The sequence below is a fragment of the Glycine max genome, chromosome 14, assembly GCF_000004515.6.
Source record: "Glycine max cultivar Williams 82 chromosome 14, Glycine_max_v4.0, whole genome shotgun sequence".
In the NCBI taxonomy this organism is placed as follows: domain Eukaryota; kingdom Viridiplantae; phylum Streptophyta; class Magnoliopsida; order Fabales; family Fabaceae; genus Glycine; species Glycine max.
In genome coordinates, this window is record NC_038250.2 from 342,974 (window position 1) to 359,384 (window position 16,411).

At 32.5% G+C, this 16,411-nt stretch overlaps 3 protein-coding genes across 6 annotated transcripts; 1 reads left to right on the plus strand and 2 right to left on the minus strand.

The window, feature by feature from the left end:
• Window positions 1-1,641: 1,641 nt before the first annotated feature.
• LOC100800858 (putative pentatricopeptide repeat-containing protein At5g09950) lies at window positions 1,642-5,190 on the minus strand. Its single transcript, XM_003545018.4, has one exon. The coding sequence runs from the start codon at window positions 5,037-5,039 to the stop codon at window positions 1,938-1,940; it is 3,102 nt and encodes a 1,033-aa protein (XP_003545066.1). The 5' UTR covers window positions 5,040-5,190; the 3' UTR covers window positions 1,642-1,937.
• Window positions 5,191-6,239: 1,049 nt separating this feature from the next.
• LOC100810445 (uncharacterized) lies at window positions 6,240-7,136 on the plus strand. The gene is made up of 3 exons (XM_003545397.5): window positions 6,240-6,426; window positions 6,547-6,616; window positions 6,707-7,136. The coding sequence occupies exons 1-3, from the start codon at window positions 6,261-6,263 to the stop codon at window positions 6,849-6,851; spliced, it is 381 nt and encodes a 126-aa protein (XP_003545445.1). The 5' UTR covers window positions 6,240-6,260; the 3' UTR covers window positions 6,852-7,136.
• Window positions 7,137-8,052: 916 nt separating this feature from the next.
• LOC100801399 (SNF1-related protein kinase regulatory subunit beta-2) lies at window positions 8,053-11,644 on the minus strand. Of its 4 annotated transcripts, XM_014767211.3 has the most exons (6): window positions 11,126-11,644; window positions 10,717-11,037; window positions 10,568-10,630; window positions 9,920-10,092; window positions 9,669-9,831; window positions 8,053-8,582 (listed from the first exon to the last, which is right to left on the minus strand). In XM_014767211.3, the coding sequence occupies exons 2-6, from the start codon at window positions 10,915-10,917 to the stop codon at window positions 8,253-8,255; spliced, it is 930 nt and encodes a 309-aa protein (XP_014622697.1). In that variant the 5' UTR covers window positions 10,918-11,037; window positions 11,126-11,644; the 3' UTR covers window positions 8,053-8,252. The 4 variants fall into 4 exon arrangements, with proteins under 4 accessions (XP_014622697.1, XP_040865108.1, XP_040865110.1 ...); XM_041009174.1 differs by having other exon boundaries at window positions 10,717-11,643; XM_041009176.1 differs by lacking the exon at window positions 10,568-10,630 and having other exon boundaries at window positions 11,126-11,580.
• Window positions 11,645-16,411: the final 4,767 nt, after the last annotated feature.

The window sequence follows — 16,411 nt, forward strand, 5'->3', positions numbered from 1 at the left end:
GTGGCAGATTTTAATGTGTGATAGATAGAAAGAAGAATGCTTACAATATACGTATTCTAATAAATTTTTTATGAGTTAAAATTGATTGCAACTTGGCTTGGAGAGGATATTTACAGCATTTATGTGCAAGGAAATAATGTATTTACAAAAGGATGTTTGAAATTGAGTACGGTGGCACATAGCTTCCTTTGTTGAATTGAAATTATCAAGTTGTCACACTAATTTGACAACGGCTGTTGTGAAACTAAGGAAATAGACATCCAATGTACCATGCAATTGTTTACTTGACCTGAGTCAAGTCTTAATTTCTGAGAAAGCCAACCAAATCATCATAATAAACGGAAACAGACAGCTAATTTTCCACAAACTTTAAGAATGTGGGCCTACATAAACATTTGTCTTCGTTGATAACAACACACGGAGTAACATCCAACAACTAAGCACACCATCACTCTCAACCTCAACTTATTCAACACACGGAGTAACATCCAACAACTATCCTCTTCTCATCATTTTTTTTATTAAATATACATCTTATTAATAATTATGATGGTTCTTCATGAAAAAAATTATGTCTTTCTCTCTCTAATATAACCATGAACTAATATTAATAAAATTCTCATTAAGAACTTACAAAAGAAAAAAAAAAGTGTACAATAAATCAATTTTTTATTTATAAATGAAAACCAATTAATTTATGCATCTTAGTTTTTAAATAAGTTAGATGACACAGTTTTTAACAGAAAAATTAAGTAAATAAGTTAATTTAAAATCTATTGTATTTATCTTTTCTCTTATACGTAAATATTATTAAAGCATTATCTAAAAGTCATATCATATTATTCAATTAATATGTTAGTTGTTCTATTTTATTCAAGATTTCGAATTAAAATCTTGTAAATAAAGAAGTAATTCAAAAAAAAATCTTACTAAAATGACTAATTAGATCTTCTTCTAATATTTACTTATTAACAAAATCAATTAATACTTCAAAACAATAATTTGGTGACTCAAAATATGTCATATAATTAATTATTAATAAATAGAAGTGGATATAAGTTCCTTTAGTTATATTTTAGAACTTTGTTTGTTCTAATTTTTCCTAGTTTTAGTATATAATTTGACAGCTTAAAATAATTTAAGATATAGGATCAAAACACATTGCCACCTTATATATCTGAGTCTCTGTCTGTTTGTATAAACTTCTTTGGAAATATTTATAAGATAAAAAATAAAAAAAAGAATAAAATGAACTTTTTCATAAATTTGAAAAAAAGAAAATCCAAAGATGTGTGACCTGATCTAGATCAGCGGGTCACCAATTTGAGCATGAACCCGGCCGGTTTGCACCTTCTTGAACTAATTTTCAAAACATTGCTAAAAAAACTGCTTAGACACGTACATGAACACACTTTTTATATATGCCTTTTAGGACTTTGCTAAAGTTTTTTTTTTTTTTTTTAACTTTTTAATGAGGACTTCGTTAAGGTTACGTCAACGAGACATGTATAAAAATGAACTCAATTGAATTCAGGTCGGAAAAACAACACAATGCGTTAAAGCAATGTACCTAACCAAACTTTTTTCCCATTAAGAAAAAAAAATTAATGATAAAAAGGATAGTTGGGACACTTGGGAGCGTGGCAACAATGTCCAATCTGTTTTATAGTTTGGATAACTGACTAATTTCATAAGTTAAGACAGAGTTCCCAAAAATGGCATCTAATCCTATATACATCTTAGTGGCGCTTCCAGACATATATGGCTTCTCTTCTATCTCCATGTCCCATTTTTTCTCTCCATACTTATTCCTTCTCTTTTTTTTTTCACTATTTAACAATTAATATCTCTTACACTTGAAAATGTTACAACCAAATTTCCTCGTAGCCAAAGTAGAGAGGAATCATAGGCAATACTTCCATAATTTTTAGCATCAGTCACCAATAATCCTGACAAGAACATATGCCACCATCAAAATGGTGAAATCTATTTGAATCTCGTAAAATTATCTGTCGATTAACAATATTTGATATGTATTTGAAAGCAGTGTGACAGTCACCACAAACCCGAAGGTTCTTAATTATCCTAATAGGTAGCTCAGATTGGCGAGTGAGAACAAAAGCAATCGCTAGTTTCTCACTATGATAGCTGAGAAGCTCTTCTTTGTTTTCAAGCTCAAGATCATAGAGTGCATATTTGGTTTCAGGCACATATCCCAGGTCCCTCATTTTGTTCATTATCTCCTTGAGTTTGTCATAGATTTTTTCTTTTTCTGGGTGTGTTTGATCTCCAGCCACAAACACATGAACTCCATCCTTCATGGTGACCCAACTACACCCAGCTTCCTTCTTAACTTCTGCATTCCTCATTGCCAACCTAGCCTCTTCCACATCTTCCCACTTCCCACCAGCAGCATGCATGTTAGAAAGAAGCACATAGTTCACTGCGTTCAGCGGCTCTAACTCAATAAGCATCTTGGCAGCCCTACGCCCTAGCTCTGTATTTCGGCTATTAGCTCGACAACATGCTCCTAAAATTGTTCTCCAAATAAGGGCATTAGGATTCATTGGCATTGTTTTGATGAATTCCTCCAGCTTCTTAACATCACCTGCCCGCCCAAGGAGGTCTACCATACAAGAGAAGTGCTCTATTCGAGGAGCTAGTTCATATACTTCACCCATTGATTTGAAATGCTCAAATCCTTCATCAACTAAACCTACATGACTACAAGCTGATAGGACCCCAACAAAGGTGACATGATCTGGCAATTGGCCATGCTGTTTCATTTGTGTAAAAAGCTTTAGAGCTTTTCCTCCATGTCCATGGCGTGCATAACCAGAAATCATTGAATTCCAAGAATATATGTTCCTCACAGGCATCAATTCAAAGAATCTTGATGCATAATCTATCTTTCCACATTTTGCATACATGTCAACTAGTGCACTACCAACAACAACTTCAGCTTCTAAACAAGCTCTTATGGCACATGCATGTACTTCCATACCACGCTCTAATGTTGCAACTGAAGCACAGGCACTAAGAACAGTAGCAAGCGTGAAATCATCCAATCTTTGGCCCTTTTGCATCATAAGCCATACCAAACCCATGGCCTTATGCAGGATGCCATTGTGTATATATCCAGAAATCATGGCATTCCAACTGACTTCATCTCTTCGCTCAGACATTCTAGAAAAGATAATTTCACAGTCCTCCATCTGCTCACACTTTCCATAGAAAGCTAGAAGTGTATTCTCAATAGCATTGTCATCAGCGACAGAGTGCTTTAAGATTAAAGCATGAATTTGACGGCCCAGTTCAAGAAGAGAAAGAGAAGAAACTGCAGATAAAATATTTATAAATGTTACTCTGTTGGGTTTCCATCCAGCTTGCATCATCTCCAGGAAATATTTTATAGCCTGTAAAACTGACGCCTCTGAAGTTGCTAGTGCACCAATAAAAGAATTCCAAGAAACTTGATCATACTCTGGCATTAGAAAGAAAACTTTCTGATATTCCTCCATACAATCAGTTTCAGCATATAATGTTAGAAGAGCATTTGAAACTGAAACGTCCAAATCAAGCCCGCATTTTATCCCTTCACCGTGTATCTGTTGTCCTAACATGATCCAACCCAAACTAGCACATGAACTCAAAGTACTAATAACTGAGAATTTTGATGGCACCATTCCATTTCTCCTCATTGTGTGGAAACATGCAACTGCTTCCTCAAATCGCTCATTGTGGTCAAGGCCAGAGATTATAGAGTTCCATGAAACAGTATCTTTACTGGGCATGAGTTGAAAAATTGACCGAGCATTATCAATGGCATTGCATTTTGCATACAAATTGACGAGAGCATTTCCAATCAAAATCCAGACATCAACCAAGGCATTGCGAATCAGATAAGCATGAACCTCTTGACCCTTTCTCTTCCCTTCCTTTAAATTTGAAAATTCAGTAAAAGCACTTAAAAGAACTGCATAAGATGATGCATTTATTTCAACTAAATCTTTCATTTCCTTGAATATCTTAGCTGCTTCTTCACCCTGGTGCTGCCTTGCCAGTCCAACCATTAACCCATTCATAGTCACTGCATTACGATCATCCATCTGCTCAAATATCATTTTAGCAGAATCTATTAAACCATACCTTGCAAACCCGCTGACCAATGCACTACCAACATACAAATCTTTTACAAAGCTAGATTTTTCAATCCTGGCCAGCATCTGCTCAAGCAAAGTCAGTCCACAGTCAACCAGAGAGCATGCAACAGTTACTAAGCTACAGAAGGTATATTCATTAGGCCTGCAGTTAAGTTCTGTAGCTTCCCTTTGCATGCTTGAAAATAGCTTAAAAGCAGAAATTGCATCTCCCCTACGACAATAGACCGAAATGATAGAATTCCAGGATGCAGAAGTTTTCATTTTTATTTCTTCAAAAACACGACGGGCATCATCAATGGAAGCTGAGCAATGTGAATACATGGACATGAGCACATTAGACAACACCATGTCTGAAGCATACGGAGATTTGGAAATTAAGCCATGAATCTCCATCCCGAGTTTAAGCATATTTGGACCAAGCTCCTGGCATGCTCGAAGAGCACTACCAATAGCATAGTGGTTTGGTAAGAGACCAGCTGAAATGATCCCTCTGAATAACATACATGCCTCATCAGGCATGCCATTTTGTGCATACCCAGAAACCAAACAAGACCAAGAAACGAGGTTCTTTTGGGGCATTTCATCAAACAGTTTCTGTGCGGAAACCAGATTGCCAGCTCTGACAAATATGTTGACAAGAGTATTACACCAGAAAACATCACTGGTGAGCCCAGTTTTGTAGATCTGCAGATGAAGCTGATGGGCATCTTCCACGGTGCAAGAATCTCTGTATCGATTATAGTCCAAATTCAAAGGTGGAAAATGGAGGTGGTGGTGAGATGAGTTGCAGTGATGTAGCAACTGCTCTGACAAAGCTAACTGGGTAGAACGAGCATGACTTGCATTGTGTAACAATCGCCTGTAGCAGAGTATCATGCTTTTCGCAACTCTAACTAGGAATCATTTAACCGTTTAATCGCAGGATGCTTGTTTACATGAAAGTGGAGTAAAAGAAAATTGCTGTCACTGAAAACTCAAAAAATTTGTAATTGGGAGGGGCACAAGGGTTATAGTGATAAAAGAGGTTATGGGCTAACTTAACATACTAATTGTTAAAATTTATCAATAAAAATTAAAAAATTTGTAACTCCTCCGATATGTATCTTATGTTAAAGATAGAACTTAACATATTAATTGTTAAGATTTATCAATAAAAATAAAAAAATTTAACTCCTCTAAATTACTATAGGTATCCTTATGTTCAAGATAAATAGAATTATCATGATAAAATTAAAATTGAATATTCAATAATATTTAAGTTTGATTGTTGACAAAATAATTTTTGTTCAAATTTTATTTATCTCTTAATAGAGTTCCATATTAATTGAAATCAAAATCTTATTTTTTTCTAATAAATTCAAGGATTAAAATAAAAAATCATTATAAACAACAAAATTCAACTTTGGATATTTAAATAAATCTTACCTATTCAAAAAATTCAAAACCTATTTGATATTATGAATGAAAAGATACTAATTTGATATTATAATTTTATATAAATCTAACTTCTTTTTATATGGACTAAAATAAACTAATAGAATAAAAAATACTATATAAAGTAAATTATAATATATAAAAAAATAAATCACTATATTGGATGATAAATAAATAAACTAAGTTTAAAAATATGATATGAGTTTATTTTTAATGTTTAATCTAACTTTGATGATAACTTTTAAAAAAATCTATTTTCTAATAAAACTTCTAAACCTGTATACTCGATAATTTTTAACCACTTTTTTTGTCGTTGTTGGCATGATATACGTTTTTTCTTTTAAATTACCATATTCTATTTTTATCTTTGAATTGAATGACAATAATTTTTGTAAAAAAAATTGTTAACAATTAAAAAAACCTTGTTATTATTTATGAAAATTTAAATTATAATTTATGTATCCAAAGTATTTATTTATTATAAATTTTAAATATAAAAAATAAATATTTAAATTGTGCAATTTACAATCTAAAATACTAATAGAAAGAAAAGGTAAATTACAATAAAGAAGTGGCTGCATGGACGCCAGGTCATTAGCTGGCTAGATAAGGGTAGGATCCACAACACAACAAAATCCAAGCCAAGAGAAGGGAACATATGTGATGACATTGCATTTGCAGCACAAAAACATCAACATGGCTGCCAAACTCACTCTATCTTCTCCCTTTTCCTTCAAAACTTCATTTCTGCCAAAATCACCATCATTTTCTCTAGGTTTATACTCCCCCAGAACTAATGTTACCGGTGTCAAAGTTCATGCTAAATTAGGTAACATACATGCAATCACTCACTTCCCTTTGCTTCAGTTCTATATAACTATTATCCCATCCTTGTGAATTAAATGAGGTTGAGATGATAAACTTAGGAATGTGGATCTGATTCTATTAGGTGGTGGAGATGAACAAGCCAAGAAAGGAGGAAAGAAGAAATTCATAACCAGAGAGGAAGAACCACAACAGTAACAATTCATAAGTTTTATTTTTTCCATTTCCTTAATTTTCTGGTCACCTCGTATGTTTCCCAAAGCCTTTCTATTGAATGTGCGCAGGTATTGGCAGACAGCAGGAGAAAGGGAAGGAGAGAATCCCATGAAGACCCCTCTTCCTTACATTATCATATTTGGTATGTCAACTCCTTTTGTAATCTTGGCAATTGCTTTTGCAAATGGTTGGATTAAGGTACCTGTTCGATGAGACAGCACTTCGTTGTCTACTCTACTCCTCGATCTTCACATGTTAATTCACGAATTTTAAGCACTTTACTTCTCATTCTCAAACTTCAGTAGAGAACTTGTTTCTTTTTCACATATATGTATGGACATTATATTATGGCTCGTTGTAATGAACTAGAGTTCAGTCCTACCACTATGAAAGTCGGATTGAAAAAGCTACTTCAGAGTGGCAGTTTGATAACCCTTGTACGTTTTCAGATTGAAAACAAAAGGAGAAGAATCAAGAACAAATAAGATATTTTTCTTACCCTGTTGGATTCGCTGCTTGTTGTTTCAAGAATAGCACACGTTGTTGATCGATGCATAATAGTTATTTTAATGACCGAACACCGAAACTGCTAAGTTGAGATGGTTGACTGTTACATGGAAAATTAACAAAGGAATTTTGTAGTCCGAGATTTTTATTTCTTTCTGCTCCTTGTTTATAAAACAGGAAAAAGAAAAGGCAAAGAGGTTTAGATCATTGGTATACTATAGAACTGCAGTTTTTTCATATTTAGGAGAAAATATGGTTGACATCTTTATCATATTAGGTTACTTGCAATATTCAGACTTAATGATGTATAGTGCAACAGTTGTACTCAAAAAATTGAATATGACCTTCGACACTGAGCAATCTGTAACTTCTATAGATACAAATTATTGCGAGTAAAAGTAAAGAAATGTAATGGTCTGTGGAATTTTAACCAATATGAAAAAAAGGTTAGTCTCATTTATCAGAAGTAGAAAGTGGTGGAAACAAGTGTACTCAGATAACAGTAGTGCTATGCATAGTATGAACATTTAGGTGTCGAATTTAGCCATCGCCAGGGGAGGAATTGCCATTTCACTTTTATATATCTGTCCCTTATTTTAAAGCATTTAAATGGCTCTTAATGTATGTTCAAGTTCAACCATCGAAATTACCCATGATAAAACCTGGGCATTTGCCATTTGGCAATTGGTCGGTTTCAGAAGCTGATGGCATCATCTGAGAGCACAACAGAGAATAGGGGAAGAAAGTCATAGTTCATTAGTGTCAGCCATTATATGCTAGAGTAACCACTGGATCTTCATCACAGCATGTGCAATAAGCTAGCATATCCAATTTCAAATTGTAATACCTTGAAAGAAGGACAACTAGTCAACTACTACGAGTATGCTGCTTATAAAAAAAACACTAGTATGAAATGTATTGTATATATTGACTGCGGACTGCCAGAATAAAATAACATTCCCTTAAGTTTTTTACATGGAAAGCAATTTTTCATTTACCTATTCCAATCAATTTTCTACACATTAAATTAATGACCTTAACAAGTGTTCTCATAAGGGCAGCTTAGACGAGGCAAGTTCAATAGCAGACAAAAATCTTAATGCTTCATCATCTTTCCCTGCGTAAGGACTTGTACAGTTCCGTAGTAATATATTTGTGTTGAAACTTGTAAGTTGATCGTAGTGCCACAAATTGACCCCTATCAGTTTTGTGGATGTATAGATGATTCAGTTCCAAATGCGTGGGCCTAGGGACAAAACGACTACCACTTGCGGATGAAGAAGCCTCATGTCTTATTGCCACTGGTAGTTGAGGTGGTAATTCTGGCGGGGGCTTGCTGAACTCCTCTTCATTTAAGTATGTGTTATCATAACTCGATGGTGGTGATGGAGGATCTTCAAAATCGGAGAAGTTTGCAACTATTTCTGGGATATAATCCTGTAAAAATGGTTTAAACAAGAAGCTAGGTGAGGCTATCTTTGTATATATAGATGAATTGCACGAGTTGAAGGGATTGTAAGTTATGACCATATTTTTGGGATGTTAACTCATTCAATACACTTGTGTGTAAACAAAATTTTCTAGCAATGGATAGAAGACTGTTGAAATCAATCTAAACTAAGAACAGTTACAATCCAACACTATGAACTTGCAAACTTATTCTAGTTCATCCTGCTCATATGATCTCAGAACAACCACCGCTGCAGTAGTTACGCTTCAGTAGGGGATCATTTATGAGGAAATTAACGACAAGGTATATTATCATCATCAAATAAACATAACCATCTTGCGGCTTTAAGTTAATTTGTTTCAACTTTCAAGATTAAAACACTTTCTGGTTTCTTATAACGAAACATCTATATTATGTGAGACTAACTCTTTCTACTAACTAGATCACACTTCAATTCAACTCGTGAGTCGTTATATATTGTTTATTTGAAAAATATACTCAGCTAATCAGCAGGACAGGTTTCGTTTCAATAATTGAATATCTGTATTCTGAAACTCACCAGTACAACTTGCATCACATAGTAAGTGAAGTCAGAGTCAGAATTTAGAACTACCATTAGTTTTTTTATTTTTTTGTTCAGCCAGAACTACCATTAGGTAAATTAGAAAGGACACGTATATTCCTCAATCTTCCCGTAAGCACCGACCAATTAGCAAACAAGGTTGGGACAGTAACGTAGAAATTTTCTATCTACCATGCCATATGAAATTCTACTTCTGTGCCAAGCATGCAGCTCTATAGTCTATTCTAGTTTATTATGAGACCTTCCACTCAGGCATGATGAGTTTCCTCATCAGACAACAAATTTTGACAAAAAATGATTCAACGTGTGTCTAAATGAATTTAGTAAGTACTGCTGAATAAATATTGTCAAAATAAAGCCAAACTGTCAACTGAATTGATGATCGTGTTAAAGTTTATAGTAAAAGAAAACACTGGTGAAGATGTAATCAACATGATCATCAGCATTTCCTGAAAAATAAACTAATAAAGTAAACCATGAAATTAATTACCTGCAAATCCAATATATTGTAGCCATAACCTGAATCATCAGAAGCCGATGGGAACTCTGGAGCATGTGTCAAGTAGCCATCTACAATGAAACGGTAATGATAGATACCTATCGGGAGTGTTTTAACAATGACAAAATTTTGATCTACTCTCATCAGGGGCTCCCTGACAGGACAAGGTAAAAGTTCATCATTTCATAAGATGAAGTAAAAGCAAGAACTATAGTTGGAATTTAAAAGTGTGTAGATGTTACGTGGTCTTCCAGTTATCCCATGATCCTGCAATAGCAACATCCGTGGCTGCATGGTTCCATGTTATCCTCACACTTTTCAGCCTTTCATGAATCACAGATTCTACATATCCATTTTGTGGCAGGGATTGCGCTACCGCTGCTGGTCTTTGCATTTGCATGGCAGCCACAGGGACCTTGAAAAACAGGCATTTTAAATTTGATGTTTCATCGTAAACGTTCATTGTGTTGTGCCCCTCAAGATATTTATTGTCAAACTAGCTTCATTCAATGACACTAACTCTTAACTTGTAAATTCTTCATCAGATTAAAAGCATTAAATCCTTATTGTAATTGCTTAAATTTTTATATATATTACCTGGGAGTGAACTAATGTTGCAATAGCATGCATGTATTAAGTCTCATTATAAATTTCTTCGGCCAATACATCTCATAACAGTTCCCTATAAGACCACCAGCAGAGTTTCCCATATGAATGATAAACAAAATTAGTATTCAAAATATTAAATCCACCTTAAAATTCTAAAACTTGAAAGATTACTCTGATCTTTGTACCATAACCTAAAATCTGACTTTACTTGTACCATTCCAATTCCACAAATCACTGTTAAACGGTAAAAGCAGTCTAGAGAAGGTTGAGAAGCATCCCACCTTGATAGGAAGCTTATTTCTTATTGCTTTGATCAAATTTCTTTCTTTCCCCTCATGGATATACTGTATAAAACTATAACATTAAACACCACCTATCCTATTTATTTTTTTCAATAAAAGAAATTAACAAAGGATCATCTAACTCTGACCTGGGGTTGTATGAGCAAAGGAGGTGGTGGCTCATATGGTCCAGGGCCATGTGGAGGTAACTGAACCACCAATGGATCAGTGAATCCATTAGTATTGCCATAAAGCACTTCAGGTGGCAGAAATTTGATGTCTTGTTCGTACTCATCCTTTTTAACTCCAGAAGTGCCTTCACCATCCTTTCCTCTGCTGTTACTACCCATAACTGAAAGTGGAAGAAACCCAGATTTTGATCGCAATCACTACTATCCTCAGAACAAAATACCATACAAAAACTTCAGCAGTCAGAACAGAAAGAGAGTAGAGTAGATATCCATGCTCAGCTGCGAGACAGCACGAATCCATTAGATAGAGAAGAAAGAATCAGAAAGCAATCTGGCATACCCATTTCAGTGCATAAATAGAACAAACCCTTGAAAGCAAACAAGGAAATGACTCTAGGTTGAGTGGCATTGTTGTTATAGCAAAAAAAAATTAGTTTTTTTTTTGCTTTATTTTAATATTTGATGAGCCTCTCACTCTCTTTCTCTCTCTGAGGATACCACTTTTCCCTGCCTTAAAGCAACTGAACAAGCAAGTATACAGGGTTTTATTCTCCAATGAATTTGGAAGATTCCGCTGTGGACTAATTATTATGAGTCTGGTTTAAAGGAGAATGTTCCCCTGCTATCAGGAACAACCAAACAATGTCTAATGAAACAGTAAATACTTTTTGCACAGTTTCTTGTCCTTGTGCTGGTCCATTAAATTAAATTAATTAAATTTCTGTTTGTAAAGCAAAGCAATCAAACACTACGGAATATTGGTTCGGTACCATAATGGATTACACCAGCTAAACGAACTTGTTTTCAGCCTAATGGTATTGAAGTCAAAAGCTCGTAGAAAAGTGAAAGGAAAAGGTTCTAACTTGCTACTTGTTACTATTATTATTCAACAACTAAACTCATAAAATGGCATCTTCTAAAAAAATAAAGAAAAAAGAAAATCATAAAATAGCATCCATTGTGTTGTGCTTCCGGTCTATACAGGAAAGCATGAGTTGTTGGATTGGATTTGACATGTTAGCTTTGTCTTTTTTCTATTTTGTTTGCAACTTCTTGTCTTGCATAATGAAGTTTAAACATTTCAATACTAGTGCACTTCTTTTGCCAATAACAAGAGCACTGCACATCGACAACCCATCACATGAATAGAAAAATAAAAGCCTGCTCCGTCCTCTTGGTTGAAGTTTGATGGGCCAATTTAACGATATACTAGAAAACAATATGACACTAAATCAATAGTTTATGAAAATATAATACTAATTACTAAATCAATAATTTCTATTTCAATCCTATTGTCAATTTAGTGTAATATACATATTCCCTGTGAGGAATAAATTATTTTTTGTTGCAAATGATGTAGAGAAAGGGATCGATACCTGTGAGCCAACCACTGTATTTCATATTCATGTTTGTATGTTGTGATTATTATTATTATTTTTAGTTACAAGTAATGAGTAATCAGCTATTTTATATCATATAGTACATGGTATCAGATAAACAATGCATAAAGAGGGCTTTCTTGTATTACAATTGACTAGGACTAGGCTCTTGTTATCGAATCCAACGACGGTTTTATCTTTTTATAATGCGTCTGCTCCCTTGAAACGAACAAGAAATTGCGCCATCATGGCTTTGTGTTAGAGCACTCTTTTTGCAGGGATGTTACAATACACTTAATTGGAAATTGGCCCCTTGAACCATTTTTTTCCGTCTACAATTTCATAGCTGTACCAAATAATTATTTTATAGTCGCTTGAATCCTCAAATAGATGTAGACCTATTGGCTATAACCTATAAGGGAAAAATCATGTATGTGAAGTGAATAAGTAAAATTAGTTATATTTATTTTTAAGATTATTTAATACGTACGTCAAAATCACGATGGATTATTAAATTAAGGATTATTTCACTCTTATTCGTTTTAAGCAAAAACTCACTTTCAAGGGGCATTTTCTAATGTATAATAATAATGAAAATTAACCAAGGGCTTTCATTTTCTACCCTTCTCCTATTCGATCTCCTATAGGGTCATTAACATTGATGCATCCTATAAAGTATATATGCTTAGTGAAAGGGTACCAAACCCAAATAAATTCTCCCGGGACAAAAAGTAGATACTTACGGGTCTTTTCCATCATACAGCTGCTTTTGCGAATTTAAGATGCAACAATAGCATCCCAAGATTCCAAAGTTCAAACAACCATGTGAAAAGCTAAGTGAAAGCATCAATAGATTCTTTTTAGGCCTTTTGAAGTTATACAAGTAGCTCCTGCGTGCCCTTCATCAATTCCACCCAACTTTACCAAGGCCTCTCTATGTCCAAGTCCCCGAAGTATCTACCTTCCCATGTGGTTTGTTTTATATTTCCAAAAGGAGTCAGCATAATAGGTACTAGTTGAGCATGTCTTAATCCACTAAAGCTCGTGAGAGCAAATTATGGAGGAAGTGGGCATCTTCTTTTAAGCATCCAATCAATGATAACAAGCTCAAAGTAAAACAGATGGTAGCATATTTTAATAGTTTCACAGTTCCTTGCTAGGTATCAACTAAACATTACAAAATAATCTAACAAGGATCATTATCTTCAAATGTAAAGAATTTTTTTAAAATAGGTGAAAAGGTTTGTAAAATTTGTTACTTCATAGTAATTACTATATGCTAGCAAAGTTTTGGTAGTTGTTTGATGCATGATGGACAATCATATGCTCTGTGGTTTTATTCAGACCTCATTTCCTTCATAAAGCTATAAAAAATCAACTAGATATTCCTCCATTCCCACATGTACGTCACCAACCAGTGAATAATTAATCGTGCAACAAAACTACGAGTGAATTAATATTTGAACATTCATTTTAATAAAATTGGGAACTTCGTCAAATTTGTGCATTGGAAGTTATAAAAATCCTTTCTCAATCTTCATTATTTTCATGAAATTTCTCACCTATAAAAAATTTAATATAAACAAGGTTTTTATGTTTGATTGAGTAAATTTAGGATAGAAAGAAAATGAAATAATAAGCCAAATTTCTATGACTAGGAAAATAAACGAGTCTCAAAAATTGAAAAAACACTCAATCGATAAATCATGTTGTTGCACCATCCATTATAACATTTTTTGTAATAAAATATGAAATGATACGAGGAGATCTCCCCATTAAATCATAAATCAATCACATAAATAAGTCACATACCATATTCAACTCAAAGTCTTAAGACATTAGATATATGAATTCTTATCACTTGTATATTGTTCAATATATTAATCAACGCTAACATGACTTGTATTAAAGAATGAATATATTTGTTGCTCTTAAATGTTGCATCAAACAAATTGTCAAAGAGATTAATAAAAAATTATACTTATGTTCATGTTAAAGAATACACTCATTGAGGAATTATAAAGTCAGCTAAGAATTGAAGAAATCCAATAAGGTCTACTATGCATGACTTGTCATGATCAAGGAAAATCACACCTATTTCATCTTGTAATAATTCTTGCCTTTTTTAGGGGTGGCATGTATTTGTTTCTTTTTCATGTGTGAAAGGAAAGAGGTGCTTATTGTGCCTTAATCATGTAAATGTGTAAACTAATTGTCATGGTTGACTTATAATGTTGACTTAACAATAAATACGAATGAGTCTAAGTATTGTATTACTCAAAGCTTACTTGATTATCTATTAGAGTTAGGTCCACCAAAGAACCTATTTGTGACTACGACCAAATCTTTATCTTCATCATCTTAATATATAATTTACATTCTCTTAGACAACGAGTTTAAAAGGTATAAACATTCGTTATTAGGTCAAATAATTCTTTTAATAATTTTATCTGAAAATATATTATTCTTTTTATCAAGCGTCAAGCTTAAAAGATATAAATACTTGTTAGTCTTTACTCATAATACTATTTATTTCTCTCAATAAAATAGAAGAATCATATTTTATTATGAAGGTTATTAATTGACCCTGTGACACATATTTAGTAAGGGAGAAAAACCCCAAAAAAAGTAAGTTGTTGGCTGAATAGATGTTTATATATATATGTTTTAATTACTATTTTAGTTTTTAAATTTGAGATATGTAATTTTTTTAGTCTTTGAAATTTAAAAATGATTTTTTAATCCTTAAATTTTAAAAATTGTATTTTTTAGTCTCTAACATAATAAATTAACAGTTTGTAATGATTTTTAGTTGTCTTGAATTAATTTTTATTTTTTAGTTACTTGAATTTACATTTAAAAATTATCACAAAGTATCAAAAAAATTATCACAAAGTACTTAAAAACTGCCACGAAATATTAATTTATTATGCCAGAGATTAAAAAAATAATTTTTTCAAAATTCAAGAATTAAAAAAAACATTTTTAAATTTTAAGGAAAAAAAGTTACGCACCCAAAACTAAAACTAGAGATTAAAACAGTGATTAGTCTCATGTATAAATATAAATATAATATGAATCTTATGAGAATACTCTCTTATATGATCATAAGAGAAATCTTTATAAACACGTGAACAACTAATTTAAGATTAATAACAATGAATTAACATCCAAATATTTATAAATTCAAATTAAAATCTAATATAACCATTCTGTATAAAATTCTTTTAATAATGGGTCTTAGTTGAATGCTAACAGAGTGATTGAAAATTTGGCAATTTACAATGTATTTAGGGATTCACATCTCAACTACAATACAAATTAAACCAGATCATATATAGGTTATTATATATATATAGAGAGAGATTTATTTTAAAGCCAACAATTTTTTTAATTATAATCATGTCTCAGTTTTAGCACAAGAAGTGCCATAAACCAAGCCAAAAACTTGCTCTACCTCTCCTCTTTCAAAAAGAGACATCCTCCCGAAAATGAAATCTGCTCACAACAGCACAAACATCTATTTTCCCTCCATTTACAAATAAAAATAAAAATAAATCTAAACGAGACTATGCTCCCCCAACAAAACAAAAGATATTCAGCGTTTTTTTACATCTAACTTTTCTTTCATCGTATTTTTTATCTCATTTTTATATTTCTTTATTTATTTTTAATCATATTATTTGTCACGTCAATCATTTCTCTCTCTCACTTATACATTCCAAAAATGGAATATACATTAAACTTTTACACGCATACAAATATATCAAACAAAACTCTTCTTACTATACAAAATAAGAATTATAAATATAGATTATCGAGTCATATTTCAATTTTAATGATTAAAAGAAATATATATATACGACTTTTTAAAATGATTATGCGTGATCGCTAACTAATTTTTAATTATAATAATTAATTTTATCATATTTAATTTGTTTTTCATATAAATGTATTTTTTTGTTTGTTCTTAGATTATTTCAAAATGGACATAATTATGAATATTTTGAATGAAACTTGGTGTTTCTATATTTATTGGATGAACTTTAATTTTTATGATTAGCTTTCTTATCATCTATTTCATGACATATCACACATAAATAAAGTTGAATTTTTTCACTCTTTTCCCTTCAATCTTTAAATCATTTTTTTCAGTATCAAATTAACATTATAACTCTTTTTAAAGTTGAACTTTTTCCCCAACTTTGATAATACCATAGGCATAAAACATTATTATGTAATTAATTTTAGATGAATGGTCACGAATTATCATC